Source organism: Sus scrofa, chromosome 2 (assembly GCF_054392235.1).
Source record: "Sus scrofa isolate SSC_HxYL_T2T_F1_AM1 chromosome 2, Sscrofa_HxYL_maternal_Yorkshire_Landrace_v2.0, whole genome shotgun sequence".
Lineage (NCBI taxonomy): Eukaryota > Metazoa > Chordata > Mammalia > Artiodactyla > Suidae > Sus > Sus scrofa.
This window is the reverse complement of record NC_139384.1, coordinates 41,187,090-41,212,251: the sequence shown is the minus strand read 5'-3', so window position 1 is coordinate 41,212,251 and position 25,162 is coordinate 41,187,090. Positions and strand designations below refer to the sequence as shown.

The 25,162-nt window shown below is 37.8% G+C and overlaps 1 protein-coding gene across 4 annotated transcripts in view; it reads left to right on the top strand.

Moving 5' to 3' along the window:
• Nucleotides 1-25,162, top strand: part of NELL1 (neural EGFL like 1) — a 945,951-nt gene that overhangs the window by 689,589 nt on the left and 231,200 nt on the right. For all 4 annotated transcript variants that reach the window (XM_021085298.2, XM_021085297.2, XM_085011744.1 and 1 more), the window contains one exon: nucleotides 10,155-10,250. In XM_021085298.2, the coding sequence (XP_020940957.1) occupies nucleotides 10,155-10,250 (96 nt within the window). The remainder of the gene's footprint in view (nucleotides 1-10,154; nucleotides 10,251-25,162) is intronic.

Genomic DNA, 25,162 nt, shown 5'->3' with positions numbered 1-25,162 from the left:
TGTAGGTTCTCTTAGTGACCTAGTTATGCAGATGAGTTTGATGCTCAAGGAGATGAAGGAACTTTCCAAAATCAATCAAAGTATAATCATTTTGCAAAATATAAATGTATCAAATTGACACACTTACATTCAAAACTTACACAATGTTATATATCAATTATATCTCCATACAGCTAGGGGAAAAATCAACCAGCTAATAAGGGCTAGAGCCAGGACTGTAACCTAGGGCTCTCTTTCCAGAGTCGTCCTCTTAACTGCTCATCCCAGAGGTAGTACTGAAGACTTCCTGAGGTACCCAGGTTGTGGGGTTGTGTAGGTGAAGTATCATTGATTGAACCCGTCCCCCAGTCAGAGTTGAATATCCCTCATTCCCAAGTTCTTAGTAATTACCTGTGGAATTGCTCTTCCTTTTATATGATTCCTCCAATTCTACATTTCAGAGCTTTGTAAATTATAAAAAGGAATTCACATTCAACATTTTGATGCTGCCTTCCTAAGCAAAAGACCACTCTTATTCTGAATGAAATTGAAATGTGGGGGTGGGGGAGTGGAGATAACATTGGCAGTCCTAAATCCTTTATAAGACCCTAGGTAGGTATGTAGGGAGACAGGCAGAGCAGAAGCAGCCCCATTTGTGAGGTGGCCCAAATCCTGGGCTCATAAAATCCCAGCTAAGCCCTGGTTCCTCCTTCCTCACAGCCCCTCTTCAGGCAGCTGAAGCCTCCTTTGGTTCTAACCGGTCTTTCTTGGTGCCTCTATACCTTTGCTACATTCTTCCTTCCCCCAACTGTAACACTCTTGATCCCCCTCTGCCTCATTGTTTATGATTTATTTTTCTGATTCAGTTGTGGAGCCATTCTTGACCTTTCAGGCAGACTCAATCCTTTCCCTTCCTACTTCTTTTGGCTTTATGTATTGTTAAGATCTGTAAAGCAGTTTATGCAATCCCCACAGTCTGTTCCTTGGGGCCTTTGCACTTGCCGTATCTGCTGCCTGGAACACTCTTCTGCTTGATACCTGTGTGGCTCACTCTTTCTCCTTTTTGAGTCTTTTCTCCAATGCTAACTTCTCAGCAAGGCCTTCAGTGATCATCCTGTTCGATTGCAAACTGTCCCACTGGCACACTTCCCATCCTCTGGCTCTGCTCTATTGTTTGCCAGAGGCAAACTTGCTATGTCACTGCCATGTTTGTTATTCTGTATCTTCCCCTAGAACATAAACCCATATGTTGAAATGTTTTTATCTGTCTGTTTGAGTCTTGGTTCTCAGAATAATCCTTGGTAGAGAAAGCACTCAATAAGAGAGTTCCTGTTGTGGTCAGCGGAAATGAACCTGACGAGTATCCATGAAGATTCAGGTTTCTCAGTGGGTGAAGGATCTGGTGTTATTGTGAGCTGTGGTGTAGTCACAGACATGACTTGGATCTGGCATTGCTGTGGCTGCGGCATAGGCCAGCAGCTGCAGCTCCAATTCAACCCCTAACCTAGGAACTTCCATATGCTGCATGTGTGATCCTAAAAAAAAAAAAAAAGAAAGAAAAAGAAAGTACTGAATAATTATTTATTAATTACTAAACTAAGGGACTCTCTCTTGTTAGCTTTTACAATGTTGACATTTTGGGCTGGGTCATTCTTTGTTAGGAGGCTGTCCTACGCATGTAGGGTATTTTGCAGTATTCTTCCAGTTGTAACAACTAAAAAGGTCTTCTGACATTTCCAAATGTCCCCTGGGGGGAAATTGCCCTCAGGGAGAACTATTGTATTAGAATCATAGATCCTGCAAAACAGGAATCATATCTTTTTAGAGTGTCTGGTGTCAAGCACATGGTAGATGCTTGATAAATTGATAAAGCTGGAATGATCTGACTTGGTCAAATGTTCACCTCAAATTTCATGATACAGTTAGTTTATACACAAGACTGTTTTCTCAAACTTTTCATTTTCTCTATATAATTAATTTACTCTACCAACACAGATGGGTTCAGTATCACCAGAGTTCAGGATGATTTAGAGGAAGGCAGGATTGCAAAAAGCATGACCAGGGTCCTTATGAATCTCACAGCCCAGTTACAGAAGCATATATACAGCATCCCCCCAAGTGCAAAATAGTACATTCTCTTTCCCTTTAAGCTGTGCCCTTCCTATCTAGTTTACCTTTTGTAACAGATTTTTCCATAAAGGCCTAGAGAGCAAATATTTCAACTTAGCAGGCCAAATAATCTCAGTTGCAACTGAATCCATCGAAAATAACACTTGTAGACATTTTCTTATCAGGCTTTCTGGAGCTTAGACCATGATCTAAATTTGAGATTTCAAGATTGATATAAAAGTGACTCTACACCCCCATCCAGTCACAAAATGCTGTGGACTAGAAACATACAGCAGTTACCAAGAGTGTATGAAATAACTGCATGGTTTAAACCACAGGTGTAGTGGGTTGGGAAGGCAAGTCATTGGAAAATAGCTATTTTTATAAATATATACAACAGAATACAATAGAGTACCATATAAGGAAGGTAATCCAATATAACGTAATGCAAGGCAGTACAATAAAAAATACCAGAATTCATTACACATACCAAGAGTAAATTTTGTATTTCTGGTTGTCTACTCATGTATGTAAGGAATATCTTATATAAAACTCACTTATTTCTAACTATTTAGTGTACTAGAAATTATCAGCAAAACACTGTCTTAAACCACCCACTAGAATAATGAATAGGAAAATGTCTACATGCTAACACACAAGCAGCACACTATTTTGTACCTTGAGATAACTGACAAATCCAGAAAGTACACAGGAGATGAGTTGATGGAGAGGATGGTTGAGATTGTGAAATGCCTCTGATTCTCCACATGGCTTACTGTGTTCCATTATTTTTTTTATTTTTTATTTTTTTTCCTCTGTACATCATGGGGACCAAGTTACACATACATGTATACATACTTTTTCCTCCCATTGCTGTGTTGTAATATAAGTATCTAGACATAGTTCTCAATGCTCCACAGCAGATCTCATTGTAAATCCATTCTAAGAGCAATAGTTTGCATCCATTAACCCCAAGCTCCTGATCCCTCCCACTCCCTCCCTCTCCCCCTGGGCAGCCACAAGTCTATTCTCCAAGTCTATTATTTTCTTTTCTATGGAAATATTCATTTGTGCTGTATATTAGATTCCAGTTATAAGTGATATCATATTGTATTTATCTTTCTTTTTCTGACTTACTTCACTCATCATGAGAGTCTCTAGTTCCATCCATGTTGCTTCAAATGGCATTATGTCATTCTTTTTTATGGCTGAGTAGTATTATATTGTGTATATATACCACATCTTCCTAATCCAATTGTCTGTTGATGGACATTTGGGTTGTTTCCATGTCTTGGCTATTGTGAATAGTGCTGCAATGAACATGTGGGTGCTTTTGTCTTTTTTAAGGAAAGTTTTGTCCGGATATATGCCCGAGAGTGGGATTGCTGGGCCATAAAATATGGTAGTTCTATGTATAGATTTCTAAGGTACCTCCATACTGTTCTCCATAGTGGCTGTACCACTATGGAGAACAGTTTACATTCCTACCAGCAGTGCAGGAGGGTTCCCTTGTCTCCACAGCCCCTCCAGCACTTGTTATTTGTGGGCTTATTAATGATATGGCCATTCTGACTGGTGTGAGGTGTTATCTCATGGTAGTTTTGATTTGCATTTCTCTGATAATCAGGGGTGCTTAGCATTTTTTCATGTGCTTGTTGACCATCTGTATATCTTCCTTGGAGAACAGTCTATTCAGGTCTTTTGCCCATTTTTCCATTGGGTGGTTGGCTTTTTTGCTGTTGAGTTGTATAAGTTGCTTGCTGTGTTCCATTCTAATGTTCAACCTCTGACCTTTATGTGTGTTATAAACACCTGTTCATTTTCTTCATTTATTCGGCACCTTTCTGTGGGACAAAACCTTGACCTGAACTATATCTTTTTCCTGTACTTCTCTACCTGGCAAAAAATATCCCAGTCATTCTTCCAGGCCCAGCTCAAATGCCAGCTCTGTGGCAAAGCTTTGCTGCAGTGCACTAGGCACAATTAATCACTTTCTCCTGCACATTCTCTCAGCACTTTATTCCTGCTGCTACCATGGCATTGATCACTTTTTATTGTGCTTGGTTTTTTTTATATGTCACTCTCTGTAAGTTTCTTGGGGATAGGGACAATTTTCCTGTCTACTTTTAGACTTCTCAGCACCCAGCACATTATCTGCACATGGTAGGTGGCAAAGCCCTAAATGGAGACAGCTTAGTAATGTAGTTAGGACTCTGAGCTTGAAACCTAGGATGCCACATAATAGCCATGCAGCCTTTGATAAGTCACTTCCTTCTCTAAGCTAGCCTTTTCATCTGAAAAGGAGGATAGTATGACTAATGCACAACATTGCTGTAAAGATGAAATAGAGTATTCCATCTATATGGCACTTCAATAGGTCTTCAATAAACGGAATTTACCATCACTCTTTTCTTTTCTTTTCTTTTTTTTTTTTTTTAGGGCTGCACTTGCGGCATGTGTGGTTCCCAGACTAGGGATCAAATTGGAGCTGTAGACGCTGGCCTATACCATAGCCACAGCAATGGCCAAATCTGAGCTTCATTGGTGACCTACACCACAGCTCATGGCAATGCCGGATCCTTAACCCACTGAGTGAGGCCAGGGATCGAACCCACAACCTCATATTTCCTAGTTGGATTCATTACCACTGCACTGCAATGGGAACTCCACCATCACTGTTGTCATTATTATTAGTACTGCTGAAATGAAGAGTGGAAATGGCTATCAGTGCTGCAGATACAACACAAATAGTAAGTGATAGGGTTGAATCTCTGCCCTCTACTCACCAAATGCCAGTGGCTTGTAGACCCCATCTTGTGGCAACCGAAATGTTTGAGGGGGCCTTTGATAAATATTATGTTCTGAACAAGGTGAGAAATAAACCAGAAAGCAAACATGGAGGAGATGAGCTCACCTTTTTGTTGACAGAGCTGGATTGGAGAACATGAGTTTAAGTCTGTAAGCCAAGTTGCTTTGCTAAGGATAAACACAGAATAAAACCAATTTACCCACTGACTCCAACAGAGAAAAGTGTCATCAGAGAGGTGAGGAAAATTGATACCATTTGAATGTAGCTCACTCCCAAGAGACAAGCCTGGGGGGCCTGGAGTTTTGCTCAGCCTGGCCAGATTTTAAATATTTTCTCCTCCATCTGAAAACATAGGGGCACATAATCAAATTAATTAGGACCTTTGATTCATGACACCTTGTAACTACTAGCCCATGGTGGCCAGCTTTTGTTTATTTAGATAGCTTGATAGTGTTCTTTTTTTTTTTTTTTTTATGGCCACTCCTGGGACATATGAAAGTTTCTGGGCTCAGGATCGAACTAGAGCTGCAGTTGCTGGCCTATGTCACAGCCACAGCAACACTGGATCCAAGCTGCATCTGTGACCTATGCTGCAGCTTGTGGCAATGCTGGACCCTTAACCCATCGAGCAAGTCCAGGGAACAAACTACATTCTCATGGAAACAGTGTCCAGTTCTTAACCTCCTGAGCCACAATGGGAACTCCTTGATAGTTATTTTTAATAATGGCATTCATACTGAGTAACTCATGATCCAAAATAAAGCTAGAAATGTAACAATTACTCCTAATCATAAATCCTTCTCAGCCTATCCTCCCCTTTCTCCCACCAAAGAAACATTGACCTCACAGATATTTTTTCCAAATGTACCAGTAAAATAAATCTTTCTACCTCCTCAGCAGCTGAGTGAACAAATCTTGCAAAGAGAGGTCAGAGATAAGCTGAAAGAAAATGCTTCCTCAAGGAAACCAAGAGGGAGGAAAAGGGTTTCCTTCTAATAGTTGGTGTTGAAACTTATAGGTTTCCTTATTTTTTTTCGGAATACAGCATGTCTCTAGGAATTAAATATATGCCAGTTACACTTCAAGAGGATTATGCCAAGTGCTTAGAACTTGAAGGGCTATTACTTTTTATTAGAGTAAAACTGCTTTTGTCAGTTTGAGCACATGGCCATGATACTGGGCATCCACAAAACTGGCATCTGCAAACCCACCTTCTCGTTCTGTTCCCCTCAAAATCCAAGTTGCGTTTCACACGCTGAGAATTTTTATAATATAAAAAACTGTCCTTATGTGGATAAATTCCCTCAATTTTGATTTTTAAAATTTATTTTCTTGCACAGTAGGAGGATTCCTTTTAAAAAATAGAATCATACCATTTTAGAGTTGATCCCATCCAACTTCTCCCCCAGGGTAGTAAGTGAATAATAAATGGCATTGTAATGGCACACTTGTCAACTCGTTGAATAGCTACCATCTATAGGCCATGCTTTGGAATCTAGAAAGTGGTCAATAACTTAGCATAGTAACACACCCATGATGTCTATGTTTTTCTGAGTTTGCAAGGGAGCTATGATTCTAAGTTCCATTGCAAACCACATGGTACTACTGAGGTCACCATGTCAAGGAAGGGGTGACAATGAGCCCTCACTAAAGAATACATGCCATAGTGCAGGGATCATTTCACTGCTGCATTTCCAGAATCTAGATGAGAAACTGGTCCATTATAATGTTGATATTTGGAAAAGCAGAGACCTGGTGGTAAATAACAACAATCCCATCCAATTCTTAACATCCCACCTGCGATGCCCTGTGCTGGGTGGTTTACTTTGCTAGTTTAATTTAATTTCACAGCGTGGTGTTTTCATTATTATCATTATGGCTTTACTCTTGAGAAAACTGAGTTCCAGAGGAATGAAATTATTTGCTTGGGTCACACTGCTCATAAATATAGATAAAAAATTTGGACTGTGTGGTTTCTATCATCCTGTCTTCTTAGAAACTAGGAGGAGGGATAGTACTATGTAGGTTGGCTTCTTATTTTAGTTATGACATCAACTAAGCAATGCTGTGAAATTATAGGTCCTCTGAGTACCAGAAGAAATGCTAGGCTCATAGTTGATGAAGAAGGGCCAATCCAGATAGAAATAATCTATGCAATTCCTTAAAATAGGATACAATAGTGTGTTTTCTTCTTTTATGAGGTATTTAAAGAAAACTTGCACTTTGATTTATCCAGAATAGCTTAAGTTTTGGATGACATTATCCTTTTATATTTGTCTGTGTGTTTTTTGAAATTGCTGTGTCGTACAGCCTTAGGTTCAAGTAGGTAGTGGATTTTATCTTTATTCCAGACAAATTCCATTAAAAATAATTTATATCTGTATTGGGTGAAATGTGACTAAAAGTGGACAGAAATAGAGTTTAGATAATAGGTGCATGAACCTGCACAACTCCCTATACCCTTTCTTCAATGAAACGTGCAATTTGGACAGATTCTGGTTCTTACAATTTGTAGTTGGTTCCCTTACTCTTCTGGAACTATTCAAAAAAGGAATAAACCTGCCTATGTGAATACCAAATTGCAGATGACTCTGCACTATGACTTAAAAAGAGGTGGTGAGATTTTGAAGCCAAAGAAGTCTTTGCTGGGATCTTGGCTCTGCTCCTAATCACCTGTGCAGCCTTAGAGGGGAGCACTTGGTTTATGAGCCCCCACTGCACCACTGTTGTTTTGTTTTGCTTTTTAGGGCCAGACCTATGGCATATGTAAGTTCCCAGGCCAGGGGTTGAATCAGAGCTGCAGCTGCCAGCCTACACCACAGCCACAGCAACACAGGATCTGAGCTGTATCTGAGACCTCCCATAGCTATGGCAACACTGGATCCTTAACCCGCTGAGAGAGGCCATGGATCAAACCCACATCCTAATGGATACTAGTTGGGTTTGTTACCACTGAGCAAAGCAGGAACTCCCACTTCACCATTTTTATTTGGAAACATTAACACCTGGTCTGATGTTTCCATGGTAAGGGCTATTGCTACTAAATCAAGCACAAAGAAGAAGTGATGCCTGAAACCCATCTTGTTGAAGCAGAACACCTTGTAGGATGGGTTTATATTATAAAGGTATTAGATAATTTGTTCCTGCTTCATGTTCCATGGTCATAAAAATATTGCTACCAATTAATTTTATTTAAGCCAAATTCTTGACATTATGGGCCAAACATAATTTTAAGACCCTTGAAAATCTTGACTCATTTCATCCTCATAGTATCTCACTTATTATATCAGCACATTTTTAGAACACCACAAATCTGTCATGCTTTCTTCACAAAGTCTTCTTTTATCATTTCTGTTCAAGAGTTGAGTAAATCAAGAGCGCACTTGTTATAAAATAACACCAAGTCTCCTAACCAGGTCTGCTGATTGTGTGTGTGTGTGTATGTCTGTGCACACACAGATACTCATATCTACATCAAATGCTGTTTGTGCCACAAAGAAACCCAGGATGAGCTCCCTCGTTTCCAAGCCCCTGCCTTTTTTGGGTGCCACTTGGGACTCTTCCTTAACTAGATGTCCATCTGTCACTTTTAGCTTGCAAATTTTGTTATTTACTTTGGTACAGAGCTACACTCCAGCTATCTTAACTTGATATGTTTGTCACTAGAGCCCACAATGTGATTTTGGGAACAAGAAATTTTTGCATACATTTGTTTTTACAAATTGTACACATTTGTTTAATACATGTTTTGTTTCTGATGAACATATCAAGGCAGATACTGTCTAAACCTTTTTTGCATAGTCTCAGGGCACTGAGATGCTGGAAAGAGGAAATGGGTATTCTAACAGCAAGGTATACACTGTATGTCCTCTGGCAGAAGCAAAGGAACTCACAATTAATTGCTAAGCTACTGAAGGTTAAATCATCCAAGGGACATTAAACAATGTGGAAAATGACAATATTGTGAGAAGTTCTATGTACTTGAACTAGCATTTAACTGTCTAAAGACATAATGTGGCTTTTAAAAGTTAGACCCACATTATTTATGTGATGATGGCAAAATAGAACCGTGACTTTTTTCCAAGGTGACATTTGCTAACTGCAAATAAAAATAAAAATATTTGCTCACCTAGCTCTCATATGAATAAGAGAAATTCTGTGTTAACAAGTTGCAGTCATCTTCATTTATGAGAAATTTTGCAGGTTTAGAACATGAAATTATTGATTATCCAGCAAGGTTTGATAATAATTTATTTGGATGGAAGTGTTGCAGAATTGTTCGAACAGTTCCCCTGTCAGAACAACCTGCAGAATGTAGGCCAGATCACTCAGCAAATATTTTTTGAGCATCTACTGTGGGCTTAGATTGTGAGATTATGGTACCATGGGGAGACAAAATAATCATAGTTCTTGCCTTGATGTGTCCTATAGCCCAATGGGTAGAGGAAGAGATGATAATCAATTATGCATAAGTGAACATTTATATTTAATACAGCAAGCAGAAGGACATGGAACTATGCTCTGCTACTGGATAATAGAGGAAATAATCAGATTTGGGAAGACTAGCAGGGTAGCACTGAGAATGGGGCTAGGATGACTTTGCAATGCTTATCAAAAGGCTTAACCAAGTCCACTTGCCCTGACCCCCCTCAAAACAGCATATTCACATTGATGCATTTTCCCTAAAGGAATAATTTGAGGTGTGTTAAGACATTTTTTTTTCTCTAAGAACAAGGTTTTGTTTTTATTATGGAGATGCTGGAAACATCTTATATATTCCAAAGTAAGCACTTAGTTAAATTTGTTTTGTTCTTAAAAATCATACTGACTACTGAAAAATTTTTAAAAATAATGTGGAAATGTTTTTATTTGAGTAAAAGATGTTTAATGAAAAAAAGAGTATCTACAAAGTAGTATTTTAATGCCTCTGCCTTTATCTCAATCCTGTTCTTTCTAGTTCCTCAATTTATTCTTCGATTTCAAATATATCAATAATCATACTAAGAGCAACAGTTATAGCTGTTGATTTTCTTACCAGCTACCATTTAGCACCAGGTACTTTATATCCATCATCTCAGCTGATCTCATATAAACCAGTGAAATAGGTATTATTGCATTTATTTCTTCTTGTATACCCCATCTTTTAAATATGTCAACATAGTTATGTATTCCCTATGTAAGAGAGAATGAATTGTTTCAAAGTCCATCCATTATTGCCATTTTGTCTAAGATAAATCCCTTATTTTTTTTGTGACAGCATTCTGTGAAGAAGGCTGCAGATATGGTGGAACATGCGTGGCTCCTAACGAATGTGTCTGTCCTTCTGGATTCACAGGAAGCCACTGCGAGAAAGGTAACCTTGTGTGTGTGTGTGTGTAGAGAAGAAGAAAGACTATGCTTCAGAGAGAAGGGAAGCTCTTTCTCTAGGGCTGTAGTAGTATGAATTGACTTGATACATTGTGTCTCAATGGTGGATATGGCTCTCCCGAAGCCAGAACCGTTTGATTACTGCATAATAGGCATCCTCCCTCAGAAAATAGAGCTTCATTTGCCCTTCCTCCAAAGTGTCTAATTTAACAAGGTCAAGTCTTTGCTACTGTTTCCAGCTGCATTTTTGTGCTAATTAGAGATAAAGTCTGACAAACTGACCCGCCCCACTTATCATCTATTGGGTAGCGTCACATGCAACCACTGGAGTTATAACAATCTGCTGCGCCCACAGAATCTAAATTAGAGCCGCATGCTTCTTGCGTAAAAGCACATTAAATAACTCCGGCAGCAGGTTTATTGGTGTGCTTGGAATTTTATTCTAATATTGGTTTTATTAGGAACATTATCATTCATGGGCCTGATAATATAAGCCTATTAGTGTTGGTAAGATTCCATTATGTGCAGTTTTCTATTTGCAATAAATGTAGTGTTTACACTGGGCACTCCTTGGTGAAATTCAGCTTTTTTATTAATTGGAGAAGTCCTCCTACCTGTGTAAAAATAAAACTGACATTCAATGCCAATGTGCCAATGTATGCATCAATGAAAGCAAGAAGTTTATGCCATGTAAAATTTAACATTTCAGTGTATTTTCTCATGAATTTCATTAGGTTAAAATCACTGTATTACGTTTTTCTGAGTTTGGGATATCACACTTGACACTGCTCATAGTACAGCATATAAAAATGGAAATATGATGCTGTAGTTTTATCCTTATTATTAGATGAGGGAGAGTATATCTTCATCTAATGTCCAAGATCTAAGCAGGTTCTTGCTTCCTTCATGTTAAAGGTTTCTGAATTTAGATACTGAATTTTTAATTTTTAATTTTTTTACTTTTGTATTTGAGGGCCATACCCACAGTGTATGGAAGTTCACAGGATAGGGGTAGAATTGGGGCTGTAGCCTCCAGCCTACACCACATCCACAGCAACCCCATATCCAAGCCATGTCTACGATCTACACCGCAGCTCACGGCAATGCTGGATCCCTAACCCACTGAGCGAGGCCAGGGGTTGAACCTGTGTCCTCATGGTTACTAGTCAGATTCGTTTCCACTGAGCCATGACAGGAACTCCTTAGATAATGAATTTTTTAAATGAGCCTATTTATTATACCCCAATTTGTTTGACATATTCCATTGTACTGTCTGTATATTTATAACGGAGCCTGATCCTTTTAAAAACAGTCAAAATTTAACTACGTAAATTATTCAACAAGGATATTAACAAAGTGTACCATTGTTTCCATATTTTGTGATATTATCAACAAATCAGATCACATTTATTAAATAATAATCGCTTTGTCTTTAAAAAAAAAGACATATAAAAGAGTGAATATCTTTCTCTGAGCAGGATGGGGAACTAGAGGATTCTTGCCAAAAGCAGCAAAACCTAATGGTAACAGCACACACCTTTTTGCAGTACATCTGATTTTAATTAGGTTTTCTAACATTTTATATATATATATATATATATATATATATATATATATAATATATATGGTTTTTCATTATTTCCTTCAAAACTGCTATGTTTCTCTAAAATTAGAATACAGGAATTAATGGAGACAGAATGATGATGATAATGTTGATGATGAATTCTATTATCAGTAACGATATACCATTTATCATGTATTAATTATGCATTAGGCCTTTTAAATGCATGTTTTAATATTAAAAACAAAAGAGATGTGATTATTCCCATTTTATGGATGGCAAACTAAATATTAGCTCAATTAAATAACTTCTGCAATGCTTCCGAGTCAACATTAGAACTGGGAATAAAACAACTCATATTCTACAAACTGCATTATAAATTCTTGCATGTATTTAGAACAGATAATATGTGAACTTTCTATAAAAGCTGGATTCCTGGTGAATCAGAATATCTGGGTTAGGGTCTGTGAATGTGCACTTTCACCAAGGACTTCAGGCTGCTTGTTATAACCAGTCATTATTTTATTGTCATAGTGATATTTAACCAGGGCATCTACTGTAAAGTTCTTATTCTTTTTACATTGCAAAGAATTGGAGGAGGGCATTGATCTTAGACTGGGGCCTGAGTCACTGGCAGCCCAGGAAGAATTAATTGTGGTTTCTGATGGCTTGTTGATTTGACCTCTGTCCCTTTCTGTGCTAAGTGGCTGATTGACTTGGTGCTTACATTCTGGTCCATAATGTGGAACAGGAAAAAAAGAGATAAAGGAGAAAATTGAGACCAGAGGCAAAACTAACACAGACAGAGGCAGGTCATGGCTTTCCTAAATAAATATTAAAGTTGAGATTGAGAATTATTTACTCTTGAAAACTTACACAGTTGCTTTAAGGTTAAAAAAAGGATAAAACAAAATTTCTCTGTAAATGATGTTATACATGATGAAATGTTTAAAAAAGGTAAAATGGTTCCATTTAATATTGGCCAGTGTTCTAATTCCATGAGGTATATTTTTGTGTGTATGTGTGGATAGGATAAAGTACATATTTTTTTAATCAGTTGTGTGCAGGGAGTCTAGACAAATACTAAAAAGCTGTGTCATATCTGGTCAGAATTGTGTTGCCATGCTGACTACTAGCAATAAAGATAAAGTAATTCCACTTGCCATTCAACAGTGGTGTTAGATGACTTGAGACCCAAGGTAAAAGGAAAAATACAAATGCATTTTGAATGCCTTATGGCATGATTACACCATATCTTTTATTTGATATGTTTAAATTTTAAGGCTAATTAAATGGGCCCATTTGAGCTATATAGAACCCACTTATAAGAGTTCCCCAGGGGCATAATGGTTAAGGATCTGGTGTTGTCACTGCTACGGCTTAGGTTTGATCCCTGGCCCAGGAATTCTGCATCTGTGGGAGTGTCCAAAAAAACAGAAAAATCCACTTATATTTATTTAGTCTTAAAAATATTTCCTCCCCCCCATTATTGGTTTTACTCACTGTTTGTGATAATCAGTCTTTCATACTTCAAGTGCATTCAGCTAAATCATTGAAATCATTAAAGAAGATGCCTATCTGAAATATAAAGAAATTGAAAATCCCACTCATGTTTGGCGTGTAACACAGAGATGAAGAACTCTGCATTTGTTTTATATTGATAATATTTTTAGTAAACTTTTCATAACCCCACTCAAGATAAGCAAATATTTTACCTCCTTTGCTTTCTGGACAACATATTATATTGGTTCTTTTCTTACCCTTTGTTCCTTCTCTGTGCCTTAGCTTTGATTTAGTTTCACATCTAACATGGAGATGTGTAGAGAGAGATGAGTGAAGAACCAGTAAGGAGAGTGGTTGTGTTACTCAGGATAGAAAGAGTCTGCCGGTGAAATCTTTTTGTAACCCTGGAGAGCTAAAAGGATATTATGCAGCATTGATATAATGTAGCCAAACACAAAGCTAAATGAAACAATATGAAGCCATCCTAGAGATTTTTCAAATATAAAATCAAAGAGCTGCACTAAATCCAGAAATATGTTACTTACCATAAAAATAGCATAGGTATCATTCTGTAAGTAGTGAATGAGACCAAGTTTTCTGTGTGGCATTAAGCATATTTGTAAGCAACAATTAGAGATTACATATAAGGTATCAAGCTTGTCATGTGAATGGTTTCTTAACCTCGACATTGCTAATATTTTGAATTAGATAGTTCTTTGTTGCAGAGGGCTATCCTGTGCATTGTAAGATGTTTCATAGCATCACTGGACTCTACTTGTTAAATAGTGTTAAGAACCTACCCCTAGTCATTCAACCTAAAATGTCTTCTGACATGGCCAAATATCCCCTGGGAGGCAGAATCGCTGCTGCTTACAAGTTCTGGTCTAGAAGTAGAGCTGTAAGAATTCTTTTTAAAATTTATCTGTCTGTTTATCTCGTTGTTATTTGATAACATAAAAATTATAAGCATTTTTTTAGGAGACATAAAACATTTTTAAAGCATCTCTTGGGAATTTTTAGGAGTGCTTTGGGTTAACTCTAATTAAAAATTCTCTTTTCTATTGAAATTATAGTTGATTTGCAATATTATATGAGTGTCAGGTGTCACACAATAATTGGATATATTTATAGAATAAACTCCATACAAAGTTCTTATAAAATACTGACTATATTCCCAGTGCTTTGCATTATGTTTTTGTAGCTTTGTTTTATATCTAGTGGTTTGTACGTCTAAATTCTCTTCCCCTGTCTTGCCCCACCCCTGGTCCTCTCCTCTTTGGAAACAACTACTTTGTTCTCTGTATCTGTGAGTTTCTGTTTATGAGAAATCAATGAATAGCAAAAAAAAAAAAAAAAAAAAAAGCACTGTTTTTCATTCACAATATAATTTCTAGAAGTTATTTTTTTCTATTTTGCTTATCTAAATTTTCTAATTTTTCTAAAATAAATGTAAACTATATTTGTAATAAGAAATTATTTTTTAAAGCTTAAAATAAAGAGAACTTACAATTCATGAAAAGGACTTCATTTTCTCAATGCTGGGGGGTCTTTTAACTTTTCCTAAAGGGAAATGAATTTCTGCAGGGTAATTTATTCTATTCTTTTTACTGTGCTTCAGAGACTCGTAGATGTGTAGACAGAGGGTAATAGTTTACTCTGAGTATATTGTTTATTCAGCAAGTAAAATGAATGATCAGAAACAAGAATGTGTACATTCTTCCAAATTCTAAATCTTGCCCCAATTTTGACAGAGCTTTACCAGTGTTCATCTATTTGCTACTGTTCTGCTTGTCTCCATTTGGAGATAAATTTTAAGATTTATCTTTATAAAGGTGAATAATAGTTCCATTTTCTAAATGAGGAAGAGGGTATTTCCTTGACAGGTGTCACAGGACTGTTGGAAGGGCATTTGGGAGGCAAATGAATGAAAACTCATAGCAGTTAGGAGAGTTATTTAACTTTTCTCAGCATGAGGTTTCTCAGGTTGTCTGGCATATAGTATACGCTCAGTACAGGGCAGCTTTTATTATTAGCCTTTTTGCTATTGTTATAGAGCTAACAGTTGCCCAGGAAAAAGTAGGCAAGATTTATGTAGCATCATATAAAAGGGAAGTACCAGAAGTTGAGGTTTCTCTGAGTTGCTCATCCAGCTGAACCCACCAAAAAGGATGGATGCAGATACTCTTACAGGTTTTGTTAAAATTAGATGAGTGGAGTTCCCGTTGTGGCACAGTGGTTAATGAATCTGACTAGGAACCATGAGGTTTCAGGTTCGATCCCTGCCCTTGCTCAGTGGGTTAACGATCCGGCGTTGCCATGAGCTGTGGTGTAGGTCGCAGACGCGGCTCAGATCCTGCGTTGCTGTGGCTCTGGCGTAGGCTGGCAGCTACAGCTCCGATTCGACCCCTAGCCTGGGAACCTCCATATGCCTTGGGAGCGGCCCAAAGAAATGGCAAAAAGACAAAAAAAAAAAAATAGATGAGTGTAAATTTGTTTAAGAACCTATTCTCTGCACTGTATATTTCCAGAAATAGAGAATGGCAGAGGAGAGGTGTTGCACTGGAAAATAGGAGGAGCGCAAACCCATCAGTGTTGAGGGTCATTCATCTTTTTATTTCAATGTATTATTGTTTTCCTTTTTCAAAGTCTTACTGAAATATAGTTGATTTATAATGTTGTGATCATTTCTGCTCTACCACAAGTGATTCAATTATACATACACACATATCCATTCTTGTTCAGATTCTTTTCCCATATAGGTTATCACAGGATATTGAGTAGAGTTCCCTGTACTATACAGCAGGTCCCTGCTGACCATTTGTTTTATATACAGTAGTGCGCATTGGCAGTCTTTAAAGCAGCTCAGCCTTGGGTTCAGCTGTTAAACCTAGAGTATCTTGTTACACTCCTCTTCTCAATGCCACCTACTCAACTTTTCCTTTCAGCTGTGATGGAGTAATTGAGCTAAAGATCTGACACACTTCTGCATGGCTTGACCTTGGAGTTGTCCCTGAACTCTCAGAGCTCTTTGGAGCTCTTTTAAAACAATATCTATGATCCTGCCGGGCTCACCATTTGGCCAGGTTTCAGACCGGACTGGTATGGAAATAGACCTGAGATCATTTTTCATTCTCATCTCCTTGATACAGAGCAAGTTTTCAAGTGATTTCAAAATAACTGTAGGGAGCTATGCCTTTTGTTCATAAACAGATATTTGAACTATAAATTCAGGGATGCAACCTGGGATAGTGTCAAGAGGACTGGATGGAAGGTCAGAGGCCGGCCTTTGGCTGCTTGACCTGCCACCACAAATCACAGAGCCTCTGTGAAGTGAAACTTGCATCATTCTTCTCCCCATGGTTTACGAATCTCAACATTTTATGTTTGTTGCTTCTTAGGAAGCAGCTAGTCCCACCCTATTGAACATATATGAGGACATGTATAAATGTTATTCGGCCAGTCACTAGTGGAGTTGGGGTTCTAACTGATGTATGACTGAGTCTAAATTTTACACACTTTCCAATAATCCATTGCCTCTTGATCACATTACCTGTGTTCAAGGGCAATTAAACCTAACAGATTATATGCAAGACTAAATAAATTAGGTTCTCCCATGAGTAATAAACTGTAATCTCCTACTTGATTATGTGCATTGATTTATATATTCCTTTAACATCTTTGTCATACCTAAGGCTAGAAGAGAGTAAACAAAATAGGAATAATAGTGCAATCCCTGAAGCCATCCTAGCCCAGTTTAAGTTGGGTTCCACTATTAACCAGAATCTGTCATATTAGATCAGACGTATTAATGTTTCGAAGCTTCGGTTTGCCTCTGCAAAAGAGATATCAGGGAGTTTCTGTTGTAGATCAGTGGGTTAAGAACCCAATATAATGACCATGAGGACATGGGTTTGATTCCTGGACTCAGTCGGTTAAAGATCCAGCATTGCCACAAGCTGTGGTGTAGGTCGCAGATGAGGCTCAGATCTGGCATTGCCATGGCCTTGGTGTAGGCCAGCAGCTGCAGCTCTGATTTGACCCCTAGCCTGGAAACATCCATATGCCACAGGTGCAGTCCTAAAGCTGAAAAAAAAAATAATAGAGTGAATTATTTAAAGAGAGAGATGTGAATGTTACTTATTGCATAATATTATCATGAAGTTAAAAGAGAGAGTCTATATATAAAACATGTGAAAGAGTACCTAGCACAGTATAGGTATCTGGAAGTGATGTCTATTGTTAATTTTATCCTTCTCAATTCACTGGATGGTAAAATTAAGGAAGTAATAGGCTACTTCCCTATGAACACTCAGGAGATAAATGGTAGAGCCATGCCTGATATCTGTCTGCTATTCCTCTAGTCTTTCTATTCCTTCTGCCAGCCCTTAAGGCCTCTCACTATATTATTCAAATATGAAGAGTTTTATTCATGTCATCTTTGCCAATTCATATTTTCTCTGTTCCCATAAACATTTTATGTGCTTTCTTGCTAAGCTAATCCATATTAATTTATGCACCAAAGTTTTGCTCTGGGGAGTGTGTTAATTGAGTACCTGAAATAATAGCATGTGTAATTTAAGTATGACCCTTAAGAATAACTTTTCAAAAAACAAAATTATTGTTTGTTTTCCATTTCTTGGAGTTGCAGTTGAAGATTTCACACCAAGTTCTCATGTGTTATTGATCACATAGGCAGATTTGAAACCTCACTGAAAAGGCTTCCTCACTTACCCTTCTACGAATATTTCATTAGCCCTTTGTTGATTGCCCAAATTCACTGAAGAAAACACATTCTAGTTTTCAACTGGCTTCAGGAAACCTGGATCCTATTCCCAGATTCCACTATTGACTTGCTATGTGATATGAAACAATGCTGTATTTTCCATGTAAAAGGAAAGTAATCATCCAAGAAACCTCTTAAAAATTCCATTCTTTCATGAAGCATTTCTTGGAATTTGCAGAAAGAGTCAACAGAGGAAGGCATTCAATTGAGATTTGAGGATATACTTAATGTCTGAAAAAGATGGCATTTTATTTTACTTTATTTTTAAAATTTATTTTATTGAAGCATAGTTGATTTATAATGTGTTAATTTCTACTGAATAAAGTGATTCAGTTATATATATATATTAAATTATATACATATATATAATTTTTATATTATTTTTCATTATGGTTTATTACAGGATATTGAATATAATTCCCTGTGCTGTGCAGTAGGGCCTTGTTGTTTATATGTTCTACACAAACTATTTTGCATCTGCTAATCCCAGACTCCCACTCCAGTCCTGCCCCCTTGGAAACCACGAGTCTGCTTCTGCTTCATAGATAAGTTCACTGGTGTCATATTTTAAATTCCACATGTAATTGATATCATATGGTATTTGTCTTTCTCTTCCTTTTTTATTTTTTAAATTTCTATTGAAATATAATTTGATTTACAATGTTGTGATAATTTATGCTGTACAACAAAGTGATTCAGTTATACACATACACATATCCATTCTTTTTCAGATTCTTTTCCAGTATAGATTATCCCAGGATATTGAGTAGAGTTCCCTGTGCTATACTGCAGAATCCTGTTGACTATCCATTCCATATTCAGTAGTTGCATAAGCCAAACCCTAACCCTTAATCCACCCCTCCCCCAACCTTTCCCTTTTGGTAATCATAAGTTAGTTTTGAAAGTCTCTGAGTCTGTTTCTATTTTGTAAATAAGTTTATTTGTACCATTTGGTTATATTCCATATATAAGTCCTATCATATGATGTTTGTCTTTATCTGCCTGACTTACTTCACTTAGTTTGATGATGTCTAGGTCCATCTGTGTTGCTGAAAATGGCATTATTTCATTCTTTTTATGGCTGAGTAATATTCCACTGTATATATGTACCATGTCTTCTTTATCCATTAATTCGTTGATAGACATTTAGGTTGTTTCCATGTCTTGGTTATTGTAAATAGTGCTGCTATGGACATAGGGGTGGATGTATTTTTTCAGGTTAGAGTTTTCTCTGGATATATGCCCAGGAATGAGATTGCTGGATCATATGGCAACTCTATTTTTAGTCTTCTGAGGAACATCCATATGGTTTTCCATAGTGACTGCACCAACTTACATTGCCACCAACAGTGTAGGAGGGCTCTCTCTCCTCTACACCCTCTCTAGCACTTGTTACTTGTAGACCTTTATTATAAAAAGACTTTTATTATAAAAATGTCCATTCTGGCCAGTGTGAGGTGATACTTCACTGTAAGTTGGATTCGAATTTCTCTAATAATTCATGATGCTGATTATCTATAAAAGGACGGCATTTTAAACGAGAATACATTGGAAGCAACCTAGAATGATATAGACATAGAATTAGTGAAGTGAATTATGGTAACCATTCTATGGCACTTTTAAAGCCTGTGAAGGAAGGCTACTTAATCACATGGGAAATACAGTAGATGGTTAGGGACATGAACTCTGGAAGCAGCCTGTCTAATTTGGATGCCCAGCTCTGTGATCTTGGAATGTTACCTAAAATCCTTTATGCCTTGGTTTTCTTGATTAAAAAAAATAAAAAACAGTATTGGATGTTTTTTGTTTTTCCTTTTTTAGGGCCACATCCATGGCATATGGAGGTTTACAGCCTAGGGGTCCAACTGGAGCTGTAGCCAGTGGCCTACACCATAGCCACAGCAACATCAGATCCGAGCCACATCTGCAACCTGCACCACAGCTCACGGCAGTGCCAGATCCTTAACTCACTGAGTGAGGCCAGGGATCGAACCTGCATCCTCATGGATGTTAGATTCATTTCTGTTGAGCCATAATGGGAACTCCTGGAGAATATTTTTTAATTCTGTGGTATTTGGTAAGCACTACATAAGCACTGGATGTTATTAAGTAATAGTGGCATGTTCAGGATGACTCTAGTTTTCATGCCAGTACACATACCCTCTACGGACATGAGTATCAGGGAGCTTTTGATCTCACTGTGGCTGGCTTAGCAGGTCCTTGTGTGATTTGTTACCTTTAAGGACCTCCCCACATCTAAAAAAAAAAAAAAAAAAAAAAAAAAAAGGTGTTAAGCAATTAGTTCAGTATTGTAGTCATGCTAAGTAAAAACTTTTTACCTTCTCTCTCATCAGCCTGCCATAACCTGATAAGTCTGCAGTGAGGATATGGAGAGACTTCCTCTTTTTTCTTTTTCTTTCAGTATCCTATTTTAAAATTCACAGATGTCCTCAAGCTTGCCCTCGGTGGGAAAGAGAATAAGGTCTCATGGCATCAACACAGTGGTTTTCTACCACGGGGGGCCCTCTGGGTGAGATATGTGCAGTTGCTGGTTCTTCCTTTGTGAGGGCATTTGGTGAGGGCCTTTGATCACTAGGGACTTCTAATAGAAATTCCCTTGCCGTGACAGTCCTTTCATCCTTCTCTAGCTCTGAGCTGGTGAAAGGCCATTCCTCTGTTGTGACTCCTTCGCTGTGCAAGATTAACATATGATTAGGGTGATGCTCTGATGCTCTTTTGCAGGATCCCAACAAGGCAGACACATTTCTCCTTCTTCAGTCCAAGTGCAGCCCTCTCTTAATGTGATCTTCTTTTGTGCTCTCAGCTATATGGCTGAGGCAGGTACAGACCCAGGCATTCACCTTTAGACACTTATGGCACAAGTCAAATACCGTTTGCTATGTCCCTAACCATCCAGGGGACCCTTCCAAGTGTGCTTGAAGACTGTCATCCTTGTATCAGTTTACAGAGGATATTTTTTCTTCTCATTCCTAAAAAAATAAATAAGAGAAAGGAAGTGTGACCTGGAACTGCCAGCATGCCAGATAGCTTTCTTTAACAAAGTCCTCACGTTTGACCTTATCAGCATCCCTTGCTGAAATTCTAGGGCTTTGTTTACAGAGATGGAAGGTTGTTAATCATTAATGTAGGCATAGCTGATTTTTGAAAGGGTTAATAAAAGTAGACTAGCACTCGGCTTTGGAACATAACATTTTGTGCTCCAAATAAGAACAGAATTATGTACCAAAATTCTGACCTGGGAAAAATATAATCTTAATATCCTATTCATTTGATTTAAAAAATATTTGATAAATGAATAAATGAAAGAGTACACACATGGATCCTAAATTTCACATGATTCAGTCTTTTCATTTTATAGATCACAAGTTGTAATGATTCCCGTTGAAATCTCATTTAAAAGACTCCTGATTTAAAGTATATCATTTTGAGGATGGAAGAAAGAAATGTCATTAATAACAATGCCATTTATAAGAAGAGTAGAATATAGAAATTTTGTGCCTTTCCAATAGCTCAGTCAGCATGCCTTCCTGAAAGCAAAGTGAAGGGCACCAGTCTTTTTAATAGATTGACATTTCCCATCAAATAAATGAAAGCTATTAGGGATTACCTTGTCTAGTTAGTAATGCAGAAAATAATTCCTGACTATTTAGATGACAAGCAGTTCTCCCTCCCCACCAGGCAAGCTCATATTATTGAACTGTGAAAGTCAGGAGTTTGGTTCATAGGCTTATTTTTAATCCTCTGCCCTGGGAAACACAAACACCCCTGTAACTTGAAGCACAATGGCCAAAAAGAAAGGAAATCCAGGCTTCTGTGAAAATATGACCAATTGGAACTCAGAAATTACAAAATCTCCCTAGTAACTAGTATCTAAGAATTCTTTGTATCCCAGAATATATACTGCTCTGTAGATCATGTGGAAAAAGCCTAATCGAAGCCAATAGCCTGACCGGAAAAGGATATAAACTCTTGTGATTTGCATCACTCTCTGCTAATAGGATCCACTGATTAGAAAAGGTAGTTGCCTGAAAATGTTCACTTAAGTCCAGAATATGATGAATCAAATATCAATATCTATGCATTCATTTTGGTGGTGGTTGAAAAGATAAGCCGTTTCTGGCTTGGTGGGCTAATATGGTTTTAAAGCATTCTCCAGTTTAATAGAGACCTTACAGTTATCTATGGGTGGCAGCAATTTTAGCCAGGAAGATTGAGCCCATGAAGGGAGATTCTGGAAGATTATTTTATTAATCTTGCTAAGAAAACCCTTCAAAACCTTCTCAGTGCTTACAAGATAAAGTCCATCTCCCACAGCATGATATCTGAAGACCTCCATGACTGGACCCCTGCCTACCTCTCCAGCTTTATCTCCTGCTTCCTCTCCACATACACATTAAATTCCAGCCCATTCTAAACTACTCTGGTCACTGAAATGTACCTTATTTTTTCAAATCTCTGAGCTCTTTTTGCCTGCAATGTTCTCTCTGCCTCTAACACACATACAGACTTATATGTTGATCACCAATATCTGATATTAATTAAAACATGGGCGTATGGTCCAGATGGCGGCAATATAGTGATAATCACAATAAAGTAAGTCGTACATTTTTTGATTTTCCAGTGTGTACAGAAATTATGTTTATAATATACTATAGTCTTTTTTTTTTCCATGTCCTCAGCATGTGGAAGTTCCCAGGCCAGGAACTGAACCCGTGCCACAGCAGTGACCAAAGTCACATTACCAGATCTTTAACCTGCGACACCGTAGGAGAACTTCTATACTGTAGTCTTTTTTTTTTTTTTTTAATAATGATTTTTATTTTTTCCATTATAGCTGGCTTACAGTGTTCTGTCAATTTTCTACTGTATAGCAAGTGACCCTTTTTCTCATATTATCATGCTCCATCATAAGGGACTAGTTACAGTTCCCAGTGCTATACAGCAGGATCTCATTTGCTTATACTGTGGTCTTTTAAGTGTACAATAGCATCATGTCTCAAAAAGCACTGTACCTACTTTAATTACAAAATAATTTATTACTCAAAAATGCTGTCATCTGAACCTTCACTGAGTTGTGGCAATAACATCAAAATTCACTGATCACAGATCACTGTAATAATGTAACAGTAATGAAGCCGTTTGAAATATTGTGAGAATTACCAAAGTGTGACACAGAGGCACTAAGTGAGCAAATGCTGTTGGAAGATGGTGCTGATAGACTTGCTTGACATAAGGTTACCTTAAACTTTTAGTTTGTGAAGGACAAAGTGTCCCCAAAGCACAATAAACAAAATGTAATAAAACTGGGTGTGTTTGTAACACAAAAGATCGGTTATTGAGGGTTTCTAATTATCTAGAATAATCCTGATCCGCACCCTCTCAAAATATACTCCTTCTACAATCTTTCTCATTCCACTTGATGATGAAATCTACCCTTTCCCACTCTCTGGATTCGGATCCTGAGGTTGTCCTTAAAACCCTTCTTTTGCACGTCACATCCAAATCCTTGCTCTGCTTTCAAAATATATTTGGAACCCAAACATATGCGCTCTACCACTACCACTCCGGCACATGACATCACCTCTTCTGGCTCATCCCCCATCTGTCCAGTGTTGTGCAGTAATTGTCTCTTTAACATAGTAGTCAAGGGAACATTGCTAAAAAAACAGGTTAGATCCAATCCCTTTTCTAACCGCCCCCCCCCCACCTTTTCACTCAGTAAAGTCAGCATCATTGCAATGGATTTCAAGACTCTATGTGTTCTGTACCCCCCACCCCCTTCCTATTACCTCTCTGTCCTCTATTAGCTCTTCACTGGGCTTCCTCTCACTTCTACACCTTCTTTTCCAGCCATGTTTTCCTTACTGTTTGGTTGCTTGGAATGTCTTCTTCCCTGATGTTTTCATGGTTAGCTCCCTTATGTAATTTAGGTTTTTGTTCAACTGTTACCTTCTCAGGAAGACCCTCAGCCCTAACTCAGTAACATGCCTCTCCCTCCTTGTCACCATTATATTGTCATCAGCACCCCTTTCACTCTTTGACACAGTAATACTTTTTTGGTATGACCTGAATGCCCAACCAGAATCTAAACTCCCTGAGGGCAAGAGTTTTTTGGTTTTATTGACACGGTGTTTCCTGGGACCAGGGCAATACCAAGCACATAACAGTTGCCCCAAACATTTGTTGAATACACAGATACTTTAATAAGAATCTCTCTTGGTTTTAGAGTTAGCCTCCAAAGCCACAGTACTGTCATCATGATATATATTGGAAAGAATGAGAAAATTATTGTTGTCAGTCACACACCTTAATCTCTGATATTTTTAGATCGTATGTAATCAGAATTAACCTTGATGTTTTCTTCTCTCTCGTACTTCCATTCAGTCTGTCACCACCATCTATTTTTTTCTCCATCCTACTGCCTCGACTAAACCAGTATCATGGAGTTTCTGCCTGGAATGATTTCAGAAGGCAAACGTCCAGGTCCCAAGTCCTGTTCCTCCCTCTCAAAAAAAAAAAAAAAAACAAAATGTCCTACCTAATGCATTGTAGCCAATATAATCACTATAAAATGCAAATGTAATCAGACCATTTTCCTGCTAATAAACCTCAAATGGTTTCCAGTGCACTTGGTATAAACTCCAACCTCAACTTGAGTCCCTTCCCCATTTCAAGTTATAATTGATAAATTGAACTTTTCTTACACTGAACTTTTTTTTTTTTTAGATTTTCTCAAAGCAGTGATCTTCCAGCTGCAGGCTTCTGCCCAGGATATTTGCTCTACCTGGAACCCTTTGCTTCTCTTTCTCCACCTCCCTTCCTCCTCCCATCATTTCCAGTCTCCATCTTTCCTGTTCTCCTGCACAGATCTTAACTTAGGCTTTTCTTCAGAAGTTTTTTTTTCAGACTTCTTGGTCAAGGGTAAGTCCCTCCAGTGTGTTCCATATCAGTTAAAATGGACCATATTTAATTGCCTATTTACTTATTTTTTTCTCCCTTTCCTTCCTACCACTCATCCCTATAGCATAGC